The sequence below is a fragment of the Salvia splendens genome, chromosome 22 (genome assembly GCF_004379255.2).
Source record: "Salvia splendens isolate huo1 chromosome 22, SspV2, whole genome shotgun sequence".
NCBI lineage: Eukaryota > Viridiplantae > Streptophyta > Magnoliopsida > Lamiales > Lamiaceae > Salvia > Salvia splendens.
In genome coordinates this window covers 19,044,690-19,072,300 of record NC_056053.1, presented here as the reverse complement: position 1 = coordinate 19,072,300, position 27,611 = coordinate 19,044,690, and the positions used below count along the sequence as shown (strand labels likewise).

General features: G+C 37.5%; 4 protein-coding genes across 6 annotated transcripts; 2 read left to right on the top strand and 2 right to left on the bottom strand.

Moving 5' to 3' along the window:
• Positions 1 to 463: 463 nt before the first annotated feature.
• Positions 464 to 4,266, top strand: LOC121785882 (protein PIN-LIKES 7-like). Of its 2 annotated transcripts, XM_042184349.1 has the most exons (9): positions 488 to 588; positions 914 to 956; positions 2,221 to 2,413; positions 2,488 to 2,814; positions 2,896 to 3,054; positions 3,125 to 3,223; positions 3,309 to 3,409; positions 3,482 to 3,534; positions 3,612 to 4,266. In XM_042184349.1, exons 3-9 carry the CDS (start codon positions 2,279 to 2,281, stop codon positions 3,920 to 3,922), a joined length of 1,185 nt encoding a protein of 394 aa, XP_042040283.1. In that variant the 5' UTR covers positions 488 to 588; positions 914 to 956; positions 2,221 to 2,278; the 3' UTR covers positions 3,923 to 4,266. The 2 variants fall into 2 exon arrangements, with proteins under 2 accessions (XP_042040284.1, XP_042040283.1); XM_042184350.1 differs by lacking the exon at positions 914 to 956 and having other exon boundaries at positions 464 to 588.
• Positions 4,267 to 4,329: 63 nt separating this feature from the next.
• LOC121785881 (exosome complex exonuclease RRP44 homolog A-like) lies at positions 4,330 to 15,242 on the bottom strand. Of its 2 annotated transcripts, XM_042184348.1 has the most exons (24): positions 15,053 to 15,241; positions 14,765 to 14,902; positions 14,501 to 14,658; positions 13,912 to 13,967; positions 13,253 to 13,375; positions 12,908 to 13,038; positions 12,562 to 12,802; positions 12,233 to 12,389; positions 11,385 to 11,625; positions 10,481 to 10,637; positions 10,257 to 10,325; positions 9,729 to 9,854; positions 9,564 to 9,616; positions 8,611 to 8,717; positions 8,035 to 8,089; positions 7,854 to 7,953; positions 7,229 to 7,340; positions 6,859 to 6,979; positions 6,360 to 6,419; positions 6,160 to 6,265; positions 6,002 to 6,097; positions 5,200 to 5,281; positions 5,054 to 5,119; positions 4,330 to 4,768 (listed from the first exon to the last, which is right to left on the bottom strand). In XM_042184348.1, the coding sequence occupies exons 1-24, from the start codon at positions 15,104 to 15,106 to the stop codon at positions 4,570 to 4,572; spliced, it is 2,808 nt and encodes a 935-aa protein (XP_042040282.1). In that variant the 5' UTR covers positions 15,107 to 15,241; the 3' UTR covers positions 4,330 to 4,569. The 2 variants fall into 2 exon arrangements, 1 of the variants encoding a protein (XP_042040282.1); XR_006047080.1 differs by lacking the exon at positions 4,330 to 4,768 and having other exon boundaries at positions 5,063 to 5,119; positions 6,002 to 6,051; positions 15,053 to 15,242.
• A 128-nt stretch (positions 15,243 to 15,370) lies between these two features.
• On the top strand, positions 15,371 to 15,967 carry LOC121785884 (50S ribosomal protein L11-like). The gene has a single exon (XM_042184351.1). The coding sequence runs from the start codon at positions 15,394 to 15,396 to the stop codon at positions 15,859 to 15,861; it is 468 nt and encodes a 155-aa protein (XP_042040285.1). The 5' UTR covers positions 15,371 to 15,393; the 3' UTR covers positions 15,862 to 15,967.
• A 1,730-nt stretch (positions 15,968 to 17,697) lies between these two features.
• Positions 17,698 to 26,892, bottom strand: LOC121786606 (epidermal growth factor receptor substrate 15-like 1). The gene is made up of 13 exons (XM_042185245.1): positions 26,386 to 26,892; positions 24,166 to 25,246; positions 23,339 to 23,557; positions 23,040 to 23,257; positions 22,050 to 22,124; positions 21,747 to 21,818; positions 21,567 to 21,665; positions 20,679 to 20,744; positions 20,489 to 20,603; positions 19,681 to 19,749; positions 19,167 to 19,506; positions 18,878 to 18,998; positions 17,698 to 18,780 (listed from the first exon to the last, which is right to left on the bottom strand). Exons 1-13 carry the CDS (start codon positions 26,524 to 26,526, stop codon positions 18,010 to 18,012), a joined length of 3,387 nt encoding a protein of 1,128 aa, XP_042041179.1. The 5' UTR covers positions 26,527 to 26,892; the 3' UTR covers positions 17,698 to 18,009.
• Positions 26,893 to 27,611: the final 719 nt, after the last annotated feature.

Below are 27,611 nucleotides of genomic sequence, written 5' to 3'. Positions count from 1 at the left end.
ATGTTTTCTAAAATAAAAATATCACCATCCTCGCTTCATTCCCTCCAATCACAAAATAACAATGCATAAAATTATATGACAAATAGTAAATGTATTCCATTTAAAGTGGGACATATTAACATTTATAAAACTTTATAGTTTATTTATAAACAACCCTAAAAGTTATAGAATTAGCATGGTCATACACGGCTTTATCCTTGATGGAAACAACTAATTAAATTAAAAGCAATGAGTGTGTGGAAATAATAATGGATGATGAGGATTTTAGGTAGCATAAAATTCACATTGGTTCAAAAATCATACATGCTGCGAAGTGTGAACAATGATTGTATTTATATTTTTGCGTTACAAATAATGAAAGGAAATTGATGGGAATAGTATTACTTATGATATAGTTGCACGTTAGTAGGGGGCCAGTAATAAAATTACAACATGTGAAACCCAAAATTGCCAACTATATATCCTACTCTGAGTCATCACCTACCAATCGCCTATATATACACATACATCTACCCACAATTAATATACCTATTATTTCATATACACAAACAAAACATCAAGCCTCCAAATTCTCTCACTTAAACTAAGGTATCTTCATTTTATTTTATTTCTCTCTATTCATTCTTGCTACTTGATTATATCTGCTTAAAAATACATTTGCTTCTACTTTATTTTGCTTTGTCTTTTCAAACAAATTGTTGATTTGTGCCATTTACAAAGTGGCTTACCAAAATTTTGCATGCTCTCTCTCTCTCTCTAAGACACTCACACAGCACAAATATAGGAATATATATATATATATATATATATATATATATATATATATAATCAATTCATAAAATATCTGTGTTGTTATGGCGTAGCTTATTAATGGATTTATATTAATTAATTTTGACATCTATTTCTTCTCCAGATTTATACAGTCAGGCAACGGAGAATATTGGCTATTTTCCGACGTAATGACCAATTGCTTTACTTTTTATTCCTATTTTAATTTTCTATTATGTTGGGAAATTGTTTTTTTTCTTCCGAAATTCATACTACTAAAAACATGCACAGGTAAGTTTGTCTTGAAAAATGTACTTTCAGTCATAAATATTGTGCCCAACCATTTTCATTTTTCAAACATTATTTTGACTTCAAAACCAAGTGTCCAAATTCATTATCAAAACCACTTCTCTTATTCCAAAACATCAATTCTTGAATATTCTTCAAAATAACAGAATGATTTGATCTGTTTAACTCAATAATTATTTGGAAATTACGTCAGCAAAATACATGGAGTACTACTACTATTAGTAATAAACTTCCAGAAGCACATACAGTAGAATAGTAGGAGTAATTAATTACACTTGTACGACCAGATTATTTTGTTCACTTTCTAAAATTATTTTTAATTGCTTAATTTCTAAGTATTCATCATACTAGTTAACGAACTCTATTAACTTTTTGTATACTTTACTAATTTAGGGTGGAACAAAAATAATTTTGATTGGAATAATTGTGATAACGATGCCACATTATGCAAAGTTAAATTTCGTTACGGAATATGAGAAGGGATTTGACCCGTAGAGGATGTAATTTAGGTGGTGTGACCGCTTTGACACCATATATTTTGATCTAATTTGAGTCTTTTTATAGCAAAATATTTTATTTTTTTATACCTTTACTTTTTATTTACTTCTCTTATTTTATTTTTTTCCTAATTTATTCTCTCATTTAATGTTTAAACGTCAATTTCTTAAATAATGTACTAGTATTATTTAATATGGTTTTAATTCACTTCATTTCATCTAACCTATTATGATATTTTTCATATGAAAAATATTATTTTCACTTCTGGAATCCATATAGGAGAATCAAATACTATGTGGTATGGACCACTGTTCAAAAAAGAATCCAGCTATACATACTCTTTTTCTAAAGAAAATTGATTGACATAGAGGTTAATTGAGAAAGAAAAAATATCGAAAGTCTTACAATAAAAATTCTAAAACGGCAGTTATTTAAATTAGACATGCATGAATTTAAATATTACTACTACTATTTCTCTAGGTGTTTGAGTAGTTTTCAAGGTCGCCTTAATATCTTACTGTCATTCTTTGCATGATCCTATTTTTGAATCTAGAACACGTTATAATTGTGAACGTCAACCTCAAATGAGTTGTGTTGAAAATGAAAATGTTTCAATTGCTCTAATAGATCTTATTTGGTTGGCAGATTAAGCAAAAAGTGGGATTTTTTAATTTTTGGAGTTGGGCAGAAAAAGAGGTGAAAAATGGGGTTGGTTTCATTGTTGGAGGTGTCTCTGATGCCAATTCTACAAGTGCTTCTACTGTGTATGTTGGGAGCTTTCATGGCTACTGATTATCTCAAGCTTTTCCCTTCCCAAACTCGACGAGCCTTGAACCGAGTAATTACATTACATTCCTCCTTCTCTTCCTCCAACTTTTTGCAATACTCATATATTTATGTTGGTGTTGGCAGATTGTGTTTTCAGTGTTCACTCCAGCATTGGTGTTTTCAAGTCTTGCAAAGACAGTGAAGCTCCAAGACCTAATTTCATGGTGGTTCATGCCTGTCAACATTGGGATCACCTTTATGTTAGGAGGCACACTTGGATGGATAGCTGTCAAGATACTAAAACCACAACCTTACCTCCAATATCTGGTGGTGGCTATGTGTGCCACTGGCAACTTGGGAAACATTATGGTCATTCTAATCCCAGCTATGTGTGAAGAGCCCGGCAACCCCTTCGGTGAAAAATCCACCTGCAGAACACTCAGTCTCTCCTATGCTTCTCTCTCAATGGCTGTAAGTCTAAATTTACTAAGTAAAACTCATGTGGTTTGATTTTAATGTGTAATATTGGTTTGGTTTGATTATGGTGAGCAGCTAGGTTGCTTCTACATGTGGACGTACACGTACCACTTGATACAAAACTCGAGCACAGTGTATCGCGCAATGGTTGAGGGGGAGGGGGAGACAGCAAACGAACAAAATAAGGATTTGGAAGCTACTCAGACAACAAGTCTTCTTCTTCATCATAGTAGTGTATGTACCTCAACTGATGTTTCTGTTTACAAGTTGTTTTCTCTGATTGCGAAATGGGAAATCTGTGTAGGCGACGGATCTGAAGCCAGCTGAAGCACTAGGGAACAAATTGTTGGCGGTTTTGCGTCAAATATTGGAAGAGCTAAAAGCACCTCCCGTCGTTGCTGCTGTCAGTTTCTTTCTCTCGTTTTTTCGCTTCCTTGCAATGAATATATGAATATGACCATACTCACACCTGGGAGGTTATTTTTCAGTTCGTTGGGTTCATATTTGGGGCTGTTTCATGGCTTAGAAACCTTGTCGTTGGCAGCAGTGCTCCACTTAAAGTGGTCAATGATTCCATCACAGTCATAGGGTATGTAGGAGCCTAACTCACCTCTCTTGATGTATATATGTTCATCATCATCTAACTTGGGTTTGTGTTTAGGGATGCAACCATTCCATGCATCAACCTTATCCTAGGGGGCAACCTCACAGAAGGTACTACTTTTGAATAATCAAGTAGATTCAATCGAATTCAAAAACGAGTTATCAGTAACGATGATGTTTGGATGCAGGATTCAACAAGTCGAAATTGGAGCCTAAACTGGCAGTTGTGGTGATCGTAGTGAGATACATGTTGCTTCCAGCAGCAGGAATTGGAGTTGTGAAAGCAGCGGCGCATTTTGGGCTTCTCCCGGACGATCCTCTGTTCCAGTTTGTGCTCATGGTCCAGTACACTCTTCCACCAGCTATGAACATTGGGACCATGACACAGCTAGTTGATGTCGCACAAGAGGAGTGTTCTGTCCTATTTCTCTGGACCTACATAGCGGCCGCCTTTTCGCTCACTGTGTGGTGCACTGTTTTCATGTGGGTTTTGTCCTAAGCAACCGATTATGCCTTTTAACCTCGGATGCCAAAGTCGAACAATCCTTGGAAGCCCCATAAACCGAAGAAAATGAAAAAGAAGAAGCAAAGTCGAACAAATAAGGATACGAGTGAAGTCAGCAGATTATTTCGTTTGGTATTCTATTGATTGTTTCGATCATATTTTCATTTTTTGGTTGATTGTATTGATGCATATATACAGAGAGTGTTATTCATTCAAGTCGGCACATGTACTGCAAAGAAATACAGTACAAAACTCTGGCCGGATGTACACAAGTTTTTGCCCTAAATGTGTGGAGAATTAGAGTCTGATAGAACATCATTCTTGAGTATTTACAAGTATATATTGTGTCCCGTTGCCAAAAAATTAATATTAGTAAACAAAATTCTCAAAAATATATAAGATACCAGATAAATGTAACACTTGTATATCTATTTTAGGGAAAAATGTATACAACAGATGTATAACAGCATCGTCTACACTACAGCCACGAAGAATCACTAATAAACTTAACGCACAGAGTAAAAAATAAAATAAAGGTAACAAATCAAAAACTTAGTTTCCTATAAAAGCTAATGGAAGTAAAGTAACCCAGACAATCAAGAGGGTAGTGAAGAAACTACATGGAAACAGTCTCACCATCATCAGATAAGCGTGAGTTCAAGCTTAGGCCTGTTGGGCTGTGGTTCTACGACCTCCATGTGAATCCTCACTGGCTGCAGAACACCGTAAGACACCTCCCCATTAGTCTTCTTAATCTTTTGCTGCTGCTCATCAATGATCCATTCACCACCTCCTTTCTGCCCTCTCGACGTCAAGTATACAGGTCCTTCAATCCCATATCTGATTAATATGCACAATAGTTTTAGTGTTACCATCATCAATAAGAAGAAATAAATGGCTATACAGGACTTTCTCCAAGGCACTACTACTAAATGGTAACATTACTAGTGTACAAAACCATTAGTTAACAGCCTCAAACTGTAGGACAGAGAAGTAAATTAACGGAGTAAGATTTTGTTTGTAGCATATGAACGACTACTAAACTAGCAGACAAGTTTGAAGGGAAATGACATGGGTCAGAGATGAGAAAGACATAAATATGCTATCAGTTATAGGGAAACTTACTTTGGCACAAACACAATGAAGCCGTTTGCTCTTATTTTCAGTATTCTTGCCTCAGTATCAGTCGGCCTGAACAAGAGATACCATAAGCCATATGAATGAAGAGAAAGAGAGTAAGGAAGAGTGTGATTCACTAGTTCAGTCGCTACCTTTTCCTGAAATAAATGAGTGTATGGAGCTCAACTGAACCCCGGCTAGCCATCTGGGCATTCCTGTGGCGATAATTCAAATCTGTAGCACAAAAACACCACACTTTACTACCAGTGACAAGAATTTCAACGCAACAGAACACAACAATCTCCAAAAGATCAATGCAAAGAATTAAACCATAATTCTAGTAACAAAAATAAAAACAAGCATCCCTTTTTCTTTTGGGTTAATTGCATATTGAATCACCACCTAGGGCCAAGTTGGGTTTATAACATCAGTTTTGATGTGAGGCAGACTCAATGCAACCTTTCGATTTGCTGCAATCGGAATGAAATCAAATTTAACTGGCCACTAAAAATCAGGTGTAATTTATCTAATCCGCATAACCAGTATACTGTAAGACATTGAGCAACAAAATTGGCTCCACATGTTACGCTATACTCTGGCAAAATGGGTTATGCTAATGAGCCAATTCCTTGTGAAAATGGTGGAATGAGATTAGTGAAGAAGTCACTTGAACATCGAAATAAACGACCATCTGTCGTCTACAGTATCTGGCATGACCGAAGGTGACAATCTATAACACAGATTAGGTTAGCCCAATTTAAGTGTCTCCATCGTTTGATTATTAAAATAAGTACACATGGAGATTACAGAATGAACAAGACAAATAATGTAGCACTAGGATGCATCACTTGAAATTTATAGTATTCCAAGATTATCAAATAAAACAATCGCAAAAGTATCATATATATTCCAGAGCATTCACGTAAATAAATTCTGTCATGGTGGTATACTTACTATCAGCAATGCCAGTAAGCCGTGGTCTGTCTTGGAATATATCTGGGAGCCTGCATATCCCCAAGGATGCCGCAAGCAATCGGTGTACAATCACATCTGTAAGCATATTGAGTTTTAAAATCACAAACTGATGAAAAATAACAGATTCCTACTCATACCAGCATATCTTCTGATGGGAGAAGTGAAATGCGTGTATACGGGAGCAGCAAGACCATAATGATAGAACTCTGGAGGGCTTAAATCTCCACTACAGAAGTACACTGCCTGAAAATTCAACATGGATAAACCCACATTTCTTATTGTACCTTATCACGAAGAAACATATACTAGTAGTATTTACTTATATTGAGTTAGTTACCTGTGACATGCATCTTGTTGCCAGAATACGGATCAACTTATTGAAAAATGGGTCATCACCCTGATATGTGGGGGAAAGAGGGAGTTCAGATCTAAATGAGAAAAACAGATATCGGATGCAATAAATATGCATGCTAAAAACAGAGAATAGGTATATATATCGTACATACCACATGCTTTAACTTATCTCCTAAAAAATCTAATTTCTTTGTAGCAGAGTACAGCAATATGACAATATCTATCTGTCTGAGGCAGACAGGCAGTATAACATTGATCTGGCATAACTTAACAGTTTAGTACTATCCATGTAATGCACTCGTATTTATAAGAAAATGCTATTTCTAGGATGAAAAGGGGAACACTGAACGTAGACAATTGTTTTACACATGAATATTAGAATACTGAAAAATTCTTCTTTGTATTACGGATAAGTAGTAAGCGCTACACATAAGTGTCCTTGGACTTCTAAAGCAATGAAGTTCCAAGAGTGACTAGCTCACCACAGCACGATCAAGTGAATCTGCCAGTGCTTTAGAAGACGTTACATCCAAAGAGAGACCAACAGAAGCAGCAGTTTGAATTAAAGGTTCGAGCATTTCATTAGTTGGGGTTGGATGCCGTCTGCATAAGAAATTTAGCATCACTACAATTGACACCACCAACGATGAATATAATCGTAGAATCATAAAAACTATACACCAGTCATCATCTTTCTCTATGACATAGCAGCATGTATGCATAGGAACAGTCAATAAATTAATTTAAGCAAGGAGCAGTTAGTTGTGAATCACAAGATTCACAACAGATTCTAAACTGACAATCCACCAAAAGAGAAAATAATATTTCTGGTGAAAGAGACTTAAACAGTACCTTAACAAAGAAGTGGGGGGGAAATGTTCAAGAATTTTTTTAGCTACAGATATATTAGCTGCAAGCATAAACTCCTCAATCATCTGGTTTGCTTCTCTTATTTGATACATGCCTGCACATAAACATATCAAATAACCACATAAGAGAAAAGGGCTTCATATAGAACACACAGTGATGTCCAATAAATGCAAACCAGCACAAGCAGAAAGGCTAGACCTATTGACTACGACTTCAATTTACTTTTGCAGGAAATGTGTTTGTGTTCAACACATACTGATATTTAAAAAGCAACAGATAATGAACCTTATATTTTGGAAACATTAAATTAATCATGAAGCATAACTAATGAAGTTCAATCACATGTTAATGTTCTTAGTCTGTGTAATGAGAGGTAGCAGATTAGGGTATTTTCTCCCCCCAAAACATTCGCCCTGCCCCCTCACCAAAACAAAAACAATACTTGTAGTAATGATCCCTTTAATGAGAGGATAAGGACTTTTTGTAGTATGATTTCATAATCAATTATATGAGAGAAATAATAAATAGCCTGGACTAACTAAGACCCCTTTTGCTGCTTCTGTTATTAACGAATTCTCTCTAAAAGGACATGAAAAGAAAAACATACCTATGTCAAGAGGATCATGAGTTTCAGTATCAATTTGAAACTTCACTTCAGCAGAAGCAAGAGTCAAGGCTCCTCTTTCAATACGTTTTTGCCTCATTATCTACCACATTAAAACATTTTATATAATGGCCATAGGAAGGGAAAGGAAGGATGTTTACTAAAAAAAGTTTTCAAAAGTTACCTTAGCTAATTTGTTCAGATTCCGCAAATCTGTAGTTAATGGATCAGCCATGCGACTGTAAATTTAAATGATTAGGGGAGGAAATAACATTCATAGAAGATAAGATTTTATGTGCGAGGAAATTATCAATCAGATAACTAGTCCATGTCTCACTTGCATACAAAATAATGACAGAAAATTGCCAAATGCTTTAAGAAAAGAGGTAGTTCGAAATAAATACACACAAAGCAAAGTAAATTTCAATCAAGGTTATGTATTAAGAGAAACTATGGATAATGTTACAGTTATTTGATTCAGCAATCACATAACATTGCTTATTAAATTTTAAATGAAACTACAGATGTGTGACATTTAATGAATGGACAAGCGACCAATCACTATACAAAACAGGAGTACTAATTTGGAAGCAGATATTTGTTCTCTAAGTTATTAAACAAGCCAAAAACAGATTGAAAAAAAGAAAGATGTTTTGAAAAACATAAGAGGTAGTATTAGATAAAACAGAAGAGAACAGCCACATGCAGTAAAGGAAGAAACTGAAGGATGAATTTGAAAGATGATCCTTGGGATAGCTACCTATCATCCATCCTAGCCTGAGCTTCAACGTAAGATAAAGCAGCACAAGATTTAACTATGGCCTTGGTGTATCTTGTAGAAATAATTTCTGCTTCAGGAGTCATTTCCTACATCATAAAATGTAGAAGGTGAAATCTTCAGTGACCTGTTGGTTTCCCACACACAGCAATGGAAATAGACAGGTATGTAATCAGGGATAGGGGGAACAAGAGAATAGAGAAATGGGGAAAGAGAGAATAAAGAAAGAAGGAAAAAGAGATAGATTGACTACAGATTAATAGCTAAATTTTATAAGACTAAGCCACATATAATGCAGTGTACGTCATCAGGCTGTTAAGCATGCTAAAGATTCCGAACAGAATAAAGCAAACCGCAAATCAAAAGATTCAATGTTTGACTAGGTCTAATCTGGAAGTCAAAGGAACTTGCAAGGAAAATTAATAAATCAAATTGCCAAATGTCAATCCATGACACACAAAAGCAATATGAGAGGTACACTTTGAATCCATATCTTTCAAAATGCCAATTCCTTTTGGTTGATGGTTGAAAGAGCTCCAAACCTCCAGCCCGGCAAGAAAAATGACAAATGAATAGGGTATCTACAAGTAAGCCATATCCCCTCAAAATAGCCTTTACAATTCGCAAGAAATCTCTACAGTGTAAAGCAGTGCACTGTCTTAATTGTGTAACTATACTAAGCTCACAAAGCATCCATATAACTTAGACTAATGATTGCAAGCACATCATTTTTAGGTACAACCGTAACACTGCAAATTATGTACCAGCTCGAAGCTGACACCCTTCTTCAATTAGTCAAACTATTATTCTAGAAGAGTGATTCAGATAGCAGATCCAGATCTCAATTCATGAAACACATTCAAACCCTCAAAGCAACAGGGGGAATAATGGAAGACAATCCTTTTCAATCCAATTATAAAGAGATAAGAATGTACCCATATAACAGAAAAAGTTAGTCTCTCTACATCTGCGCGTAAAGAACAAATATCTGCAAAAATAGAAAGCATCATGTAAATAGACTAATCATTAAGGTAAAACTACAGCAACAGTGCAAGTTCTGGAAACAAAATATGAATAACAAAAAATGTAAACAAGACCACCTTCAGTAAGAGGTTTTGGAAGCATGTCAATACGCCTCTCGACAAGGTAGACAGAAGTGCCCCTTTGTGAAGCCTCGTCATCCAAGGGGGTTCCAGAATGAAGAAAATTTGTAACATCAGCAATATCTAGTGGACAGAACAAAAAATCAACAAATAAGCAGACTACAGTCTATCTGTGAAGGGGACAAAGCATTCTAATAGCATTTCAATAAGATACAGCATCTAAAGCATATAGAGAGAACAAATATCACATATTGGTTTTAACTACAAATAATCTTAAAATGCAGCTGAAGTCTTCAAACTAAAATAAATGGCACAACCAACTAATAACCAAATATTATGCTGTAACACACCATGGATCATCCATATTCGAATAGATTTAAGGACTAAGGAGGCATGCTAAAATATGGGTCAAAAACTGGCAGTTGAGTTTGTACAATGTAGAAAGTGCGGGAATTAAAATACTTCACTGGCAAAAGAACCAAGGAAACTAAATACTCATCGAATTTGTGAATAACTACAACTTACGGACTCCAACTTCAAAATGACCACTCGGAAGAAGTGTACAATGTAAAGCATCATCAATATCCCTGCAACCTGCACCAACAAAACCAATTCTTTTATCCAAGGTATGGTACCCCAAAAGCGCCATCACCACATGCATATTGTAGGAGATTTAAGGGAATCATTAAAGAAGAGAGGATGTGGTTCAGTTCAGTTCAGTTCTACAAAATCACAGATAGATCAAATACCTGGAGGATCCACACTGAAGACACGAATATGACGCAAATCCTGCCTGATGGGATTTGCTATATCTTCAGCAGACACAGACCACGGTAAGGGTGGCAAACATGCCAAAACTTGAGAGGAAAATGGTCTTGCATCAATATCATTTTCTATCAGTACCACCTGCAAATTAATTTATGCTGTTTCAGACTAAGATATTATTGAATAGCACTCCTCATGCACGGGTGGGTATGAGCATCCCAATATTATTTTAACATGATATTCCAGTTAGAAGGAAAAACTTAAGCATTTTCTGATTATCATATTTTGGTTGATATTTTGTTTGATCATGGGTGCTTCATTTATTATGGTCCCACCAGACTGTTAACTAAGCAGGCCTTCTATTGGTTACCTAATATTTTTACTGTATCATTTTAACTTAATCTTCCATAAGTCTATCAGGTCTTTTCCTTTATTTTTTTCCCAATTCCCATAAACAGTTAAAGATTCTTATTACTTCAAATCATTAATATATGAGAAGTTATTTGATGGTTAAAACCTTATTCAGGCCTTTTTGCCATCGCCTATTATATTCAATTGATTACAAAACAGTCAAACTAACTGTAAATGTGCAGGTATAAACAAAATATAAGACTAGGTTATTCAATTACCATTAACAAGTAAGAGAGTAACTGCACACTATATATCTTCAATTTTAGTTTTTTTGTTTATTCATGTATGTATATTAAAATCATAAAAAATTATAAGTTCCTTTGGCCAAGCTTTAAGCATGATATTCATTAACGAAAGTACGAAGGCATGCTGATTTTGAATGTGAAAACATAGTTAGGTAAAATGCATAACTGTTGCTCACTTTCATGATACTGAAAAGACACCAGATGTTGTGAAAGGTAAAATTCTACAACATACCTCACTTTCGGTGTCTCTATCACCTATATCGCCTATGGTTCTGACATAATGTCCAGAAGGATATCGAGATAAGCGGTCCCATGAATCCACAGCAACAATGATTCGTTTGTCCAATAAATTTCCAAGCTGTCGGGTTTGTATGCGAATCTTTGGAACTCTCCGATCCTTTGAGACAAACAGAGCATGTGCAATACCACCATCACCAGCAGGCATAGGCATTGGCTCCAAAGATCCACAATAACTGCACATAAGAAAAAGTTTGCAATAAACTATAAAGAGAATACAAATAGCTGTGAAATACAAACAGTCATCTATCGTGTACACTTGTTCTAGCCTTCTGTTTGATATATACTATCTGTACAAAACTTCTATTTGTTTGGTTCAGATTTGTAATGAGCTGCTTATATGATTTTTTCACAAGTTCAAGAGCAGAAGACAGACATTTTCCTTCAATGCCTACAGGCACATATTGATTACCTCTACAAGGTTTCTTACAGTAAATAAGGGGCAATATAGAGCTTTCCCGGGATAAGTGAAGCAGTTCTGAACAGACATAGCTCACATGAAAATTCTCATATCATCATGCCCAAATTAAGTCTGTAGATTCGACCAGCAAAAGCGCATCTTAAATTTTCTACCCTTTCTCACAGAAATGTAGCACTTTCTCTGGATTAGAGAGGCAGTTCAGAACAGACATAGCTCAGAGGAAAATGCACATACCATCATGTTTAGGGATGTGGACTTAAATGGTTTATTGATGTGAAGCACTTAATCAATGCCTAAGAATGCAGGAGGACAAGTTGCTTCATGTAGAAAAATAAGAGTGTAGTTCAGTTACTAGAGCTTACGAGTGCCAGTTTCGTTTTATAATGCCGACAACACGACCAGATGGGCGACTAGGCATGTCACTCTTGTTTCCGCTTGAAATTTGTGATGGATGTGAGCCTCTAGGAGCATCATCAGCACTGCTCGGCGCTAAATGAACATCATCATCCTCCTCATCATCTGATATACAAGAAAGGGTTAGATGGAACGTCACAGTAAGAACTGTAGAAAAAAAGCATAGCCGTGGATGTCTACTGTAAGAATGAAAACAACACTATGACAATTTAAGATATTGAAAAATCCTCAGGCAAAGAGATGGTCAACATAAAATAGATATATTAAAACCACAAACCATCATTTGCTATTGCAAGAGATTTCTCTTCTTTCCAGCAATCTTGAGGCAAAAGTTCCACAGCCACAATATCACCATCAAAAGCTCTGTTCATGTTTGTACGTCCATAAATAATAATTTCATCTCCAATACTTTCACTCCCAACATATGCTTCAAATGGATTATAACGATTAACCCGAAGTTTCCCTTGGTGGTAAATTCCATGATGCATACCAGAAGTAATTTCAGACATGGGCTTATGCTGCATGAGGACACATTACAAAGAAATTTATTAAAATCCAGCAGTGAAAGAACAGAAATCTATAATGTAAGTACATCCAGGCAGAAGAATATTTGGCCTGAATACCTCAGCATATATTGTTTTTCTCTTTGAGGGTCGTAAATCTTCAGCATCCTCCATTGCAACGTCTTCAGTGGGAGCCTGAACAATCAGATCAAGCAGTGCTGGTTGACCAAGGGATTTGACATATGATTCAACTGCAATGGTAAAATAACTTTATTACCAGTTATATTGAAATAAGTATGCTAAAAAATATTATCATAGCATATAAATATAAATTAGGGAAAAACTAATATACAAGCAGAATGGAAGCCCAGAACCAACGGTATTTACAAACCAACTCAGCTCCTCAAGTTGTATATTATGTGCAGAGAAAGCCAATATTTTTGGCGCAGAAATAATAAACAATACCCGTCTCTGCAGGAATGCCACCCTCAATAGCCTTCCTTTTGTTATCTCTATCATTTGTAACCAGCAATACTCGTGCTGCAGCGCCGAGGTGATTCTGATACCATTGGGCCGCCACCCGAATTGCTGAAATTAACATTAATGTAAAAAATTACTACTCACTCCGTCCCATAAAAATTGTGCACTTTCCATTTTCGTCCGTCCCGTAAAAATATAGGCATTTCCATTTATGAAAAGTTATCCCAATTTCCCTATACATCAAGTTATTTACAACTTATACCACCATCAAAACACTAATAATGATGTGGGTCCCACTATCCACTAACACTACTTTAACTACCCTTCTCCTCATCTCTCTTACTTTACCAATTTTGTCTTAATTCCCGTGTCATATCATATGCCATAATTTTATGGGGCGGAGGGAGTATAATATTTCAAGCATAAAAATTATATTTAAATGGGAATTATATTTAACTTTCGTAGTGTAGATTGCTTATATTTATCTGAATCACTTTGCATCAGAAAAGTCTAGTTGGTTGTTTCAGCAAAAATTAGATTTTTTCTTGCTCTTATACCAGTATGATTACTCAAATTTTGTTGCATTAGTTATCTTGACATACTTAATTCAGGGTGGAGCCATGTATTAAAAGCAAGAACAATACCTCTGTCATTCCTGTCATTAGGACTTTCACCGGTCTCAATTTTCACATATGTATCCCTAAAGCAAGAGAAATAATAAATAAGTAACACTTCTTCATCTTTTCAGAGGGCAACAATTCACCGAGTATTAATATTGCAAGCAATAATGTTGGATAAGAAAGAGGAATTAATAAATCCCATGATTAGCAAAAATTGTGCTCTACTCTCATATTAACTGAGGCAGTCTGTATGGGATGCCACTAAAGGTCTGCTCTGGAATTCCTGGACATATATCATGATTGTCATCTACCTTGAAACCAACTTCATATGGTACAATTCCATCACCTTTTGTTGCATTTTCAAATTTTCCAAATTTTCTTACCCCCAGATGAAGTTTACTAAGCAACCTAGTTAATTACTACAGCTACATAGCTTCAATTATCAGATTTATTGACTACAACCAGTGGTTACAAAAGCTCATTAAAGCTCTTTCAACAAATTAACATGTAATCTAAAGCAAAGCAAATACCATACCGGTGGCAATATGCTAAACATGACAAACAGAGCAACCAACTATTAATGCATAACTGTGAAATACGTATAGGAACTTACTTGTGATACTCATTTGAAAAGACAAAGAACCTCCTTAGTGTGTTGCTGCAAAGGGCCCTAAGCCTATTATATACAGCAAGGTTTTTGTTCTTCACTTCCTCGAGGACGATTGATAGCACGACAACATTATCCACTGCCGGATTTTCCAACAAATCAATCTAACATGATAAGAAAGACCAGAAAACAACGCATAAGCACAATCCAATTCTTACACGTAACAGTACTGAAACTCCTCACAATTGTCCAAAAATAATAAAATTCCACCTGATGGAGAACGACATTGGTGTCGACTACGATAATCGTTGAGGCATTCGAGTCAAGACGCGCGCCAGTAACATTGCAAACCTTGCAGAAAGGAGCGCCGCAGTAAATATCATCTCTCAAATAGTGTTCTCTCACTACCTGAATAAACAAATGCCAAATTAAACCCTAGTTCCAATATAACAAATTACAAATTACATTTCTACAAACTAAAATCACTAAAGCTAATGAAATAGAGCGACGTGTTCAATTTATAACAGAGAAATTATCTAGCTAGGGAAAATCAATGACCTTCAAAACTTTTCCTTGTTTCGTTTTCTTCACGAACGACTTGCTCTGCAACATCTTCAAACTTCTTTCTCGGTGTTAAGCTCTCGGGATTGTGAGGTAAACGGCGGCGTCGAGAGGCTGTTGCAGTGGTGGAAGAGGCGGAGCGTGTTTTTCTCTTTTTTTTTATTTGTTGAAAGCAAAAAATAAGGAATTACAAAAGTTTTTTTCTGGGGTCAAAACATGGAGTATTATTTATTGGGCCTAAAACCCTTTTATGGGCCAAGCATTTATTGGGCCTAAAACCCTTTGATGGGCCAAGCAAAAGGGTAAAACAGAGCCGTCGTTCACTTCAACACCCAAAAATGGCGACGCTCAAAGAAATCCTAACACGGCGGCCACTGGCGGCGACGATCCGGCTGACGGTGCCGGCGGGAGCCGCGAAGCCGGCGCCTCCGGTGGGGCCTGCTCTCGGTCAGTACCGGCTGAATCTGATGGCATTTTGCAAGGATTTCAACGCTAGAACGCAGAAATACAAGGCGGAAACCCCAATGGCGGTGACGATAACGGCCTTCACCGACAACACGTTCGAGTTCACGGTGAAGTCTCCGTCGGTGACGTGGTACCTGAAGAAGGCGGCGGGGATCGAGAACGGGAGCGGGCGGCCGGGGCACGTGAGCGCGTCGACGATCACGGTGAAGCACGTGTACGAGATCGCGAAGATCAAGCAGAGCGATCCTTACTGCCAGTACATGTCGCTGGAGTCCATCTCGAAGTCGATTATTGGAACTGCGAATTCCATGGGGATTAAGGTGCAGAAAGAGCTCGGTTGATTTCATCATTTTGATTGGCTTGTTAGGGTTAATTTTTGTTGAACAAATTATCAACTCTTGATGTTATGATTATAAAAATGAATGCTTCGTGCTTGTTGTTTGTGAATTTAGCGTATTCTTGTGCAATTTGATCCATGTTTAATACCTCTGTGATGAAATGCTTTTCACCATAATAAGGAGAGAGATTGAATCTGTAGTTCAATCTTGCATTGTGAGGGTTTAGCATGTATCATTATCCCAATTGAAAACTTTGTGCTTGAAGATGTCAAATACTGAAGTAGAAGATTGAGTTATTTGTTGTGTTTGTTAGCATAGAAATGCTTGAATTTGAGATATTTATATATTTGTTGCACTGAGATTGACTAAGGAACTGAGCCAAGTTGATTTTAACTCCCACACAACTTGGCTAACAAAAAATATAATGAAACCTCAGATGGTGCTTGAGCTTCACTGGCCCCAGGATAGCGCTGGGGAAAGAGTCGAACCTCCTCGTTGGGTCTAGACCTTGGTTGAGAAAAGTGGGTCTGTTTGGAGTTTATTGTTTTATTTGGTTGGTAGAGGAAATCATTTTCAGACATGTTTGTGCTCATTGGCCTTTTTTTCGGGTCAGGTGAGCGAGCCCTGGCTGTTCTAGTTTCGGTAATTTGATAAATCTTTCCATAGCAGTCTTTCAGTTGGGACTTGAGGTTGGGGATTTAGAATTATTTGAATTGGTTTTTGCGGAAGTTTTTGTTTGGATTATGCAAAAGCGTAGTGTTAGAAAAAATGTTGGATCTCGGTTGTTGATTGAAGAGGGAGACATCCTCTGTATCTTCTCGAACTCTTGCTACGGAGATCCCTTGTGTCGCCTCCTCCTAAAGCTTAGAGCTCGACTTATGCCCAATCATATGTGGTAGCTCCGTCATCCTCAATTATCGTATTCTACATGTGTAGATTACATTGGTGATGCATGATTGACACCACATTTGCGTTGGACCTTTTACTGTTGTTCAGTGGGATTGCAACACACCTCACGTCCGTTCGTACCACTTTTAAGCGACTTCATGAACATCAACTACTTTGGGTAACTCACATTAGTCAAAACTAGTACCCCATATGATCTTGTCGGTGTATGGCTGTGATCGAATGATTCATATCGTTACTCATCCGGCTATGCCAATGAGAATGCACGTCAGATTCATATTCATAGTGGGTGGTGTATTTGCTAGTGTAAGAAAGAAAACAGTGAGAAATGGAAATAAATGAAATGAAGATATGTGCCAAAGTGTGTAGAAATAGATAATATATATATATATACATGGTTTTTTTTTGGTAATTAATAACATTCACCAGCAATGTGTCCCGTGACTATCCCCGCACCTCATGGGTGAAACAGCTAGTCCAAAAATTAAAAGTTGTTTCATACTCAAAGGTAGGGATCGATCCCCGAACCATCATGGACAGGTCTCTTGTCACTCGACTACACCCATTGGTTTTTTTTAATAAATAAATTACGTTGTGATTGTTATTACTCTCAGGCCACAATAGCACTGAAAAAACCACTGTAGTGCCCAACAATGCACGGCACTTGGAGCGGATTTCAAGGCCGTCCCTCTGTCTTACGCACTGCAATAGAGTCATGCATTGAGCAACTCTATTGTGAATGCTCTTAATGGTGGCTTCTCAGCTTCCACAGTTAACAAGGATACGTTAACCTAGCTTTAAGCATTATTGGCATCACAATTTTTATCTTAACCTCATTACAGTTCTTATAAAAGAAAAGAAACATACCCTCTATTCCACATTAATAGAGTCACAATTTTCAGTGACAAATGAGAAGGGAACCACACAAGCACGTTCATCAAAATTTGAAAATGTCTGACCATTAAAGAAAGGACTTCTCATACAGTGTTACAAATTTTACAATCCTGACAAATATTGAAAATGAATATGCTATTATCAACAACATAAAAAATACTAGTACTAATAATCAAGAGCAAGTCAAAATAAAGTAATTACACAAAGAAAAGGATAAAACTGATCGGCTCAATGCTCTGTCAAATGGAAGAACCAAGTTGCCTCACCTACAACTTGAACTCCCACACAACATAGCTCCATAGCAAACATGATAGCGCACACACACAAAAAATAATGATAAAATTTTGGAAACTAGAAAGCTTTCCAACTACCAGAGTCCCTCGATGGTGTTTGAGCTTCACGAGACGACCTAAATGGCTCATCTGACCCGAACGGATCAGCTGTGTCATCGAATCCATGGCCATAATCAGCATCCCGTGTGCTACTCATGGAATCAAATCTCGTCATTGACGCTTGTGGAGGAAATGCCCCAAAATTATAATCAGAGTCGGCAGTGCTGCGGAAAGAGTCGAACCTTGTGAGGGTCTCTGGTTGAGCGAAGTATCCCTGATCGAAGTCAGCAGAATCTCTAGTGCTTCGCATGGAATCAAATCTGGTGAAGGACTCTTGTGAACTGAAAGGGCCACTGTCTTGCATGTTGAAGGAATCAAATCTTGAGAAGCTATCAAATCTTGAGAAGCTATCAAATGAATGCTGCTCTTCTGAACCTTCACTGAATTTTTTCGGAGAGCTGAAGTTGTACATTGGCGTGGTTGGCACGGAGTCTGCAAACAGACTATTCCTTGCGAACAGATTGTCCGCATGAGGAGAGCTTAAATTGTAAAGTGGAGTACTTGGAACTGAATCAAAAAATGGCCCCTGCTTTTGAGAAGGTACGTTGGATGGGGTGCTGGGGACTGAATCGAAAAATGAGCCCTGCTTTGGAAGACCAATGTTGGATGGGGTGCTTGGAACTGAATCGAAAAATGGCCCCTGCCTAGGAAGAGATGCATCTGTGCCTCTGGCCCCTGTTTTGATTGGGTTTAGACCCCAGTCATCAGGGCCAAACAACGAACCAGCTTCCTGAGTAACAATGTGAAGGGAAGGCTTAAGATGCCATAGCAAACCAACAAATTAAAGCTGGAAAAACTACTGAAACAATAACTTTATTCCAGCATACCTTTGAAGCAACAGAAACAGAATCCCATGCTGCATCCGCATCATAATGTGAATCGAAGGTACCCCAACTTTGATCATCAAAACGTTTGTCCCCAGAAAATATAGATTCAGCCCCATATACACTGCAATTGTTTAGCAGGTTACTTCAGGATGTCTTGTACAAGAGCAAGAAGTTTTATAAAAAGATCGAAAAACCTTTAGATGGAGACTCAGATGTCAAAATTGCCAGACAATCGAAAGAGGAAAATATTTTTTAATCTAAAATATGGAGAACCAAGTAGTGCCATTACCTTTGGGTGTCAAATGCCTGCGGTGAGCCATTCATGTTGAAGTCCTTATTCATTCGCAAATCTCGGAATTCCTTGGACGGGCTGGCAACTGCATTATTTCCTGCTGGACTGTCAGGTGGAGTTCTTGCTGTATGCTCTGAGTTGTAGGTCTCTAGCCTGTCATCCTCAGTTACTCTCTCCACAGAACTTGGCAACTCCGAGTTGTTATCAGCCTTAGAAGGTGATTTTCCAGTCGTGCTGTTGTGAAATGAAGAAACCTTCTCTCTAAAGGCAGATTTTAGTTTGGGAGGAGCAATCACATTTTGCACTTCAAGAGTAAGCTCTTTGACATAGGTGAATCCTACAATAATGAACACCACCAGAGGCAAATAAGAGCAAATTATTTGAAAACGAATACTCTGCTCTTTCTAGGTAAAAGTAAAAGGCTCTGTCTGAACCCTGATTTTGCTCTGAATCTTGATAAGTATCGAAAAATGCTTTTAGCATCAAAAGAATCTAGCTTCACAAAAAGTACCTTCATCTTCGAACTTATCCCAATCTTCATCCCAGTCGGCTGCTGTTCCTTCAATACCAGGTTGCCAGCCTGGACATGAACTTTAGCAGTGATTTATTGATAAACAAAAATATATCTCATCAAACATGACAAACTTCATCATATCCTATTTTAATCAGTTTAATGAAGCCAATTGGTTGAGCTGCCATCTAACTTGCTTCTCTCAAGGTACAGAGTCTTTTGTGGTTTAGTTAGTAAAATTTAGGGTTCCAAGTATAAACTATAGCGGCAGCTTTATATATTATGATTGTGTGAAAATCCTGAGCAAATCAATACTTCTTTAAACCTATAACTAGTGGAAAGTATGCAACCTAGGCATTTATCCAATTGCACTGTGAAGATGACGGAGGTATACAGATAAAATGTAGATTATCTTTAACTGGCTTGACTCACTTATGCAAGTCAAGCATAAAAGAAAATTTACCAACCAAAAGCAAAGCAAGAAACAAAATGTCATCCTTACACCAAGTAGAGGTCAACACTAAAATCATGTAACATTTGAAAACAGCTTCAACGATAGAGAACACTGAAGGTGTACAGCTGCAGATTATAGATAACAAACATTAAATGCTTTCAAGTTTTAAATTCCGGCTTTTAGTACCTGATATGCATATAACTAATTGCCTGGATTTGATAACAGACCACACATTAATTAGATTGCAGTGACAAATAACATAGTACTTTGCATAAACTAGGGCTAATAAAGTGGTTTTCAACTATTCAAATTACAAGAAATGCAAATGATGGCACATGCACATATTGTGATTACCAAATGGAAGTTCAAGGAGTGAAATTGGTTTTGCACGCAATCCATAAGTTTTGCAACGTTCATTCAAAGCTTTCACTAGTTCCTCAAGATCTGATTGGACCTGATTAGCTCGATCCTGGTAGACAGTGAACATTTTTTACTCTGAAAATTCTCACAGGTCCCCTCTAAATCAATTGGACGTGGTACATACCTGAGCACCATCAGCATTCTCTTGGTCCACTTTAACAATTGCCCGATACAGTTCCATTTTTTTCTCCTACATATGAAATGACCAAAATAGTATCATCAGACATCTGAAAAGAATGAGAATCATAGAACTGGTAACACCATTGTTATAAATCACAGAGTAATGCAGTGTTGTTAGGGTCGTGGGTCGGTCCGGGGCGACGAGGCTGGACCCCGGTCGCGGGGCGAGGGACCCACGAATCGGGGCGCAAAATTATTTATTATTTATATATTAGTAATAATAATGATTAAAGATAATTCACTATAATATAAATACTTATATTTACATAATAGGAAAAAAATATTTTTAAAGTTCAATTTTGACATTGGGTAGAAAAGAATTATTGGAGGAATTATAATCAATTTACTTATTATAATATTTAATTAACGTATTTTATAATAGAGTCATTTTGGAAAAAGATGAAAGATGGGAAGAAATAATAAATTAATAGCAGTATAGAAAGGAGGAAAAGTAAAAAGTAGAAGTATAGAAAAGAGGAAAAGTAAAAAGTTGGAAAGATTTAATGGGCAAAGAGGCGGTGGAATGCCTCGGTTTTATCAAAAGATTACTCCATATTAAAGGTACTAGTATTAAAAAAGGAAAACAAGTCATATTTCTCCTCCCTCTACACAAAACAGATTCACGGCCATCGTCGCCCCCGCAGTCGCTCCAGTCGCCCCGGCCGCTCCGAGCACGCCCCAACCGCCCAGAGCGCGCCACGACGGCGCCCCACGTATCTCGCTCGGCTCACCCATGTTGGGGCGAAGCCGGCCTCGATCATGGCGACCCGCGCCCCGAGCGCGCCCCTGGCGCGTTTTTTACAACACTGGAGTAATGAAACACAATGGTTACCTGAATATCACGAAATGTGGCCTCTTCGATTGTTAATTTGGAAGCAACATCTCCAACCTGCATGTACTTCTCTTCATATTTCTTCGCTAACAATTCAGCCTGAGGAAGAACAGCTCAGACAAATGAGTCAACAAATAGCAATAAAAAGTGGACATGAATGAGTCATATGCAAGAATATACCTCTCTCTTGTCGCCTACAACTTTTTCAGATATCTCGTTCAACCTATTATCACATCGACTTTTGTACAGGACCTGAAATCAAATGGTACATGAGGGATGCAGCAGATATGTCATAAGTGCACATCAAATGGGAATTTCTTATTATTAGAATTTTTGTAATGGGAGAAAACATCAGTGATTTGAACAAAGAAATGGTCATGTAAAAGCTCAAGATAAGTTTTGAGATAAAAAAAATTGACATGTGTATATCCCACACATAATTTGTGTCTGTATGCCGTTCTCATAAATGAACAAAGAACTCACAAGTTCCTGCATCTTAGCATGGTAGAACTGAACTTTCTGTTTTGCTTCCAGAATATCCTTCTCCAGCTCTACCACCTGTATTGAAGAGATTGCATGTCAAAAAATTAAGGTTCCAAAGTAAAGGGGAGAAAACTGATGTCAGATTCTCTGCTCTTTGGTTTGATCATATTGCCCTCAAGCTCAACTACAAGCCTAAGCGAAAGACAATGCTCCATTGTACAAAACATAATGCTCCAAAATGAAAGATAATAGCCTATTTTGCATCAGATACTGTTATGTTAAGGATTGAATTGTATATGTAGTTATGTACTTAGGTTAATTTCAGGCTTGAGAAAGACACATGATGTGTGAGAAAACAGCTACAACAACAAGCTGTTTCATGATCAACAAATGCTACATGGCATGAGTTCAAAAAAATGCACTAACAGCAATGAGTAATTAGTCATTTCAAAATCACTGAAGAAATGTCAATAAAAATAAGAAGCAAATTATATATTAGTTTGACCAGCATTGAAGCATTCTGCTTTGAACTCGGTGTCACTTCATAAATGTTGATTTACAAGTTTTGTGTATTGTAACTAGTCAATTTAAAATCACTGAAGAAATGTCAATTAAAATAAGAAGCAAATTATATACTAGTTTGACCAGTATTAAAGCATTCTGATTTGAACTCTAAGTGTCACTTCACAAAAGTTGATTTTACAAGTTCTGTGTATTGACCGCACCATACTATTGATGTGTGACTTTAACAAGAATAAGAGCATGGGAGAAAATAAGCAGGAAAGGGATAGGTTGGGATAGAAGAGATAGTCCAGATATACATGGCACATGCATACACAATTTCAATCTATGAGACTATATTAGTATAACTTCTCTATCCACTATTGTAATCAAATCATTTAAGCACAAAAACCACAACAAGATCAAATTTAGTATCCAAAACAAGAGTGAATTTCTGGAAAAAGAGAAGAGCGGCGTAAAATAAGTAACCTTTTTCTCAGCATCCTTTGCCTCCTCAAACTTTTTGTTCAATGCATTTTGCTCCTCTGAGCTAAGCTGGTCTAAGAGACGCTTCTCCAGCTCCGGTACTTTAGCCTTTTGTTGAATGGGCTCATCAGGGTGGGGAACAGGTACTGGGCGTGGTGGCCTTCCGGGACCAGCAGAAGGCATAGCTCTTGCATTGCTAGACCCTTGGGGTGGTTGAAAACCTTACATAGAATAGACTGACATTAGTCAAGTAAACCATTTGACAATGTAGATGTTGTTAATGAACAGAATAAAATGTCAACCAGAAGGTGGTCTCAATGATGTAACACCGTGCACAGCAGTAGGTAGACTAGGGGCAGGAAACAATGTCTCATCTAAAATAAAATTGTGAGGAAGCACTGTAGGAAGATGGCGCCCTTCCCTGTATCGTTCCATCAAATAGAGAGCAACACAGAATTCCCTCAAAGAAAGCATACTGTCATTGTCTTCATCAGACAAGTCCCAGACCTGTTTTAAGACCTCTAACAAAACAAATACAACAATCCATATCAGGAAAACTGGTAAGAGGCAGCCGTGATAGCATATAGTTTTAAACTTTTAATGGCGACATGCTTTTTACAAAGACTACAAACAATCATAAGATCCATCCAGCAAATACCATTAATAACAAACCACCTAAGTTTGAGACTTCATTCTTTCACAGCAAAGGGACCAGCAAAAGGCAGGGAAAATAGATCTTCCACCAGACTATACCCTCTTAATTATTTGAGCACGATTTTACCCTTTTAATACTAGTCAAATCTCCCAAATTGGATAAAATCAGTCACGCACTGAGTGAGGCATAGATAGTCCACCAACAGATTAGAAATCTTCTATTCTTGCTATACTAAAAAAGAACTAGAGTAGAAGATGGAATAATTAATTGAGAAGAGGATAATAAGGAATAATTAATGTCTTGAGAAGAGGAGAAGAGCTGCAACGGTTTTATTTTTGTTTTTGGCGATGTTTTTGGTGATTTGAATGGATTAGGATCAGATTTAGATGACAAGATTTCAGCAATAATTATGATTGAGTTATTTTAGGAAAAGAAGGGTTCAGGGTTTTCTGATTTAAATATTTTAGAGCTTACCTCGAGGTAACTTCCAACTCAAGAATAATTTGCGTGCTTGGTCACCAGTAATTTTCCCATCTCTGTCAGTGTCAACTTGTACAAAGACCTTGCCATACTTCTGAACATCAGACTGGGTTATTCTTGGCCAAGGACCCTTAGATTGTCCAGCTGCAGGAGGATGATGTGCAGCTGCAGGAGGATGACGGCCAGCTGCAGGAGGATGGTGCCCAGCTGCAGGTGGAAACAGAGGAGGTTTATGTGCCGAAACATCCTGGCTTGCTTTTCCAGCGGACTGGAATTGTTGAGCTTGAGTAGTTGGAGGTTCAGAAACACCACTTGGCTTAACTGAAGGCTGGTCTCTAGACAACACTGAATTCCCCATCGATGAGACAGGTCCGCTACTTGTTGGATATGCTGGTCCAGAGGAGTTCTGTTGTGGTTGAGAAGATGTTGCAGAGAACACATCTCCAAACACCGAGTCTGACGGTAAACCATTTCCTGTTGCTGAAAGGGTGGGGGAAGCAGATTGTAGTGACCCACTGATCCCTGGTGCTTTTGGTTGAGTCATAGGTGACACTGTTTGGCCAAAGACACCCTGAGTTGCAGAAGGAATCAAGTTGCTGTTGTTTCCTTGAGAAGAAATTCCAGCTCGGGAGCCATCCACACTCCCACCAAGAGAATCGAACGAATTAGGAGGAGATGTGGTTATCAAACCAGTCTCAGGCATACCATGGGTTGCAACAATTGGGTGAGATTGGAATCCAGAACTAGGAGGCAAAGGCTGAGGAGGCCTCATCACTTGGTTTGGCTGAGTTAGAAGTGCCTGCTGGCTACTTACACTGATACCTGGCAAAGGGGATGAAGAGCCAGCCAATTGTACCGGAGATGGATTTGCCCTTGCATTTGGCTGAGGAATCAGTAGCCCAAGATTTATCTTAGGAGGAGGACTTTTGGATGCAGCTGGACCATTTAAGGCAGCCTCCACAACTTCTTTGGTCAAATCTCGCTTGCTTTGAGCAACTGTGACAAGTTTAAGAGCATTATAAAACTCTTGACGACCCAGGAAACCGAGTCGATTTTTATCAGCAAAAGTCCATATCTGCCCAACACAATGATTATTTAGTATCCATTATACAAAACATTTCCAAAGGGCACATTGCTGTAGTTGCAGCAGATTAAGGTATTTGCATGACAGTCTAATTGTAACAACTATTCTTGCTAAAGCAATACATAGCTCTTGCATTCAAATAAGAACAGCAAGATCACTAAAAACAAGTTTGAAAACACCCATCACCATATGAACAATTTTCAGTGACATGCATAAATCTCATGCATAAATATAATGTTTATGATGAAAGAAAGCATGGAATACCCTACCTCTCTTCGAGATTAAGAAATATATATAGGTGAACCGCTGCATACACCTCTACCCTATGTGTTGCCTTAATTATCAACAAATATCAAAGTTGTAATATTACATAACCTCCTTCCATCCCAACTTTAAAGATTTTTTTTGTCTAAAACATCATTGAAAATTTACACATGCACCCAAAACAAACACATTAATCAACAAACAGAAAAAGCAGAGAACCATTCAGACATAATCCCATCCAACTTCAAAACGATGAGACTAATGACTTATGCTCTCATTCTAGATCCCATAGATGATTAAGCTTGAACAACAGAAACCAAACTGACAATGGAGTTTGACCTTCAGATCCTCACAGATCAACTGTTTCAGCTGCCTCGTACAAAGTTAAGATGGTCTAAATCCTCAAGGGAACAGCAAAGTTAACCTTCACAACTGAGTTTACGGAGCTATTTAGCAAAGATCAGCCTAAAAACGACAAACCTGCTCCGCTTTTTACGCATCTTGGATTTGCTTACAACTCATCCAGTTACTATAATTTATGGAGATATTTAGCTAAAAACTTAACAGCAAAAATGCTTTGACCTTCTAATTACTAAGCAACTAGCGGTCAGTTAAGGAAAACTCAGCACCACCGGACACTCTACCCGCATCTTGAACTAAATTAGCCAGTGATAAGAGTGGAAAACCAACATATCACTTAGTAATCATCTTAAGATGGCAAGTTGGTGACTGATCGTAAAGAATAGTACAGTGGTTATAGCAACTCATCTCATCATCGAGTAACGAGCAGAAGAGACTGATTTTCCTACCCAGAAATGGAACACCGACAAAGATAAAATAGATAGAAAACCAAAAAATAGAGGAACCTGAGCGAGGACTTGTCTGGGCAAATTTGAAGCTTGGAGAAAATTAACGGCCTCATTCCCACTAATCCGTCCGTCCCGATCCACATCGGCTCTCTGGAAATACGCCTCAAATTGATCCATATTCGGATTCTGCCCCGCCATTTCCCCCAGTTCCAAAGAGAATCGCGACGCCTACGAATCCGATCGATGAATCAATGCACAGATCGAAATTAACCGTAAAGCATGCTAGCGGGATCTCTAGATTAGGTTTTAGGTATGGGTAGTGGTTTGGTGTGGGGTGCGAAGCTGAACAGCAGAGTGCATCGACTGAAAGAATTGAATTGCTTCGGAATTCCGCAGGAAGGAAGGCGTCTGAGGAACCTCCGGTTCGGCGGCGATGGCGGCGGCGCCGAAGAAGAATCTAAGAGCGTCGGAGAAAATGGAGTGATGGGAGAATCGAGAGAGGGTAGTAGGGGGAGATTGGGGAAAAATGATTGTTTCTCTCACCGAATGATAATTTCGATTTCCAGATGTTCTTTTCTTTTTTTATTTAATTCAACACTGTTCCGATTAAAATTTATTAAATCAATTATCATAATATAAATCCCTTCTTTACGAATACAGTGTGCTAATATTATGTTGTCACTATTTTATTCGCTTTGACAACTAAGAAATTTTAAATTTGATGGTATAGTACATAAGCTTGAATTTTTACAAGATTACCTAAATTCATTAGTGTTATTTATTTTTCATATTTGTGGCGGCATATAAAAACATTTTAAATCGATTTTTTGTGACTTTGTAATTTTTTAACAACTTTTTTCTTTTCATTTTAATCGGGATTTATTGAAAACATATAACGATAGATTCACAAACAAGCAATAGATATCTTAAAATAATTATAAATTGCAAGAGAATAGTGTCTGTCGAATTCATAGAAAGGCGAATTGGGTGAAAAGCTTTTAATTAGAGACTAAAAAATGGGGGGAAACGGGGATAAGTTGAGGAGAGAAAAATTAAGCAAAGTAAAAGCAATAAAAGTAAAATACAGATAGATCACCAAATGGACAAGAGCTACTCCTTACTAGATTCTGCATTGTTTCAACTTGTTTCGCATGGCTTGTTCCTAATACAATCTAGGCAATTAATGATCGTGTTTATTTTACGCTCATTTGCAGCTGAACACTTACAAGGGAATTTTATGACTAAGATAAGCTGAATATGTCTCAAAGTCTCTAGTCACTAAT

Bases quoted from the DNA above. Each gene is read 5' to 3' on its own strand.
- LOC121785882 (XM_042184350.1), top strand. From the start codon at position 2,279: ATGGGGTTGGTTTCATTGTTGGAGGTGTCTCTGATGCCAATTCTACAA. The intron at 3,055-3,124 runs GTATGTACCTCA...AAATCTGTGTAG, and splicing joins TTCTTCTTCATCATAGTAGT to GCGACGGATCTGAAGCCAGC. The intron at 3,224-3,308 runs GTCAGTTTCTTT...GTTATTTTTCAG, and splicing joins CACCTCCCGTCGTTGCTGCT to TTCGTTGGGTTCATATTTGG.
- LOC121785881 (XM_042184348.1), bottom strand. From the start codon at position 15,106: ATGTTGCAGAGCAAGTCGTTCGTGAAGAAAACGAAACAAGGAAAAGTT. The intron at 6,266-6,359 runs GTAACTAACTCA...TTGAATTTTCAG, and splicing joins CAACAAGATGCATGTCACAG to GCAGTGTACTTCTGTAGTGG. The intron at 4,769-5,053 runs GTAAGTTTCCCT...CATATTAATCAG, and splicing joins TTCATTGTGTTTGTGCCAAA to ATATGGGATTGAAGGACCTG.
- LOC121785884 (XM_042184351.1), top strand. From the start codon at position 15,394: ATGGCGACGCTCAAAGAAATCCTAACACGGCGGCCACTGGCGGCGACG.
- LOC121786606 (XM_042185245.1), bottom strand. From the start codon at position 26,526: ATGGCGGGGCAGAATCCGAATATGGATCAATTTGAGGCGTATTTCCAG. The intron at 25,247-26,385 runs GTTCCTCTATTT...TGTGTTGGGCAG, and splicing joins CCAGACAAGTCCTCGCTCAG to ATATGGACTTTTGCTGATAA. The intron at 23,258-23,338 runs GTTGACATTTTA...ATTCTATGTAAG, and splicing joins ATCATTGAGACCACCTTCTG to GTTTTCAACCACCCCAAGGG.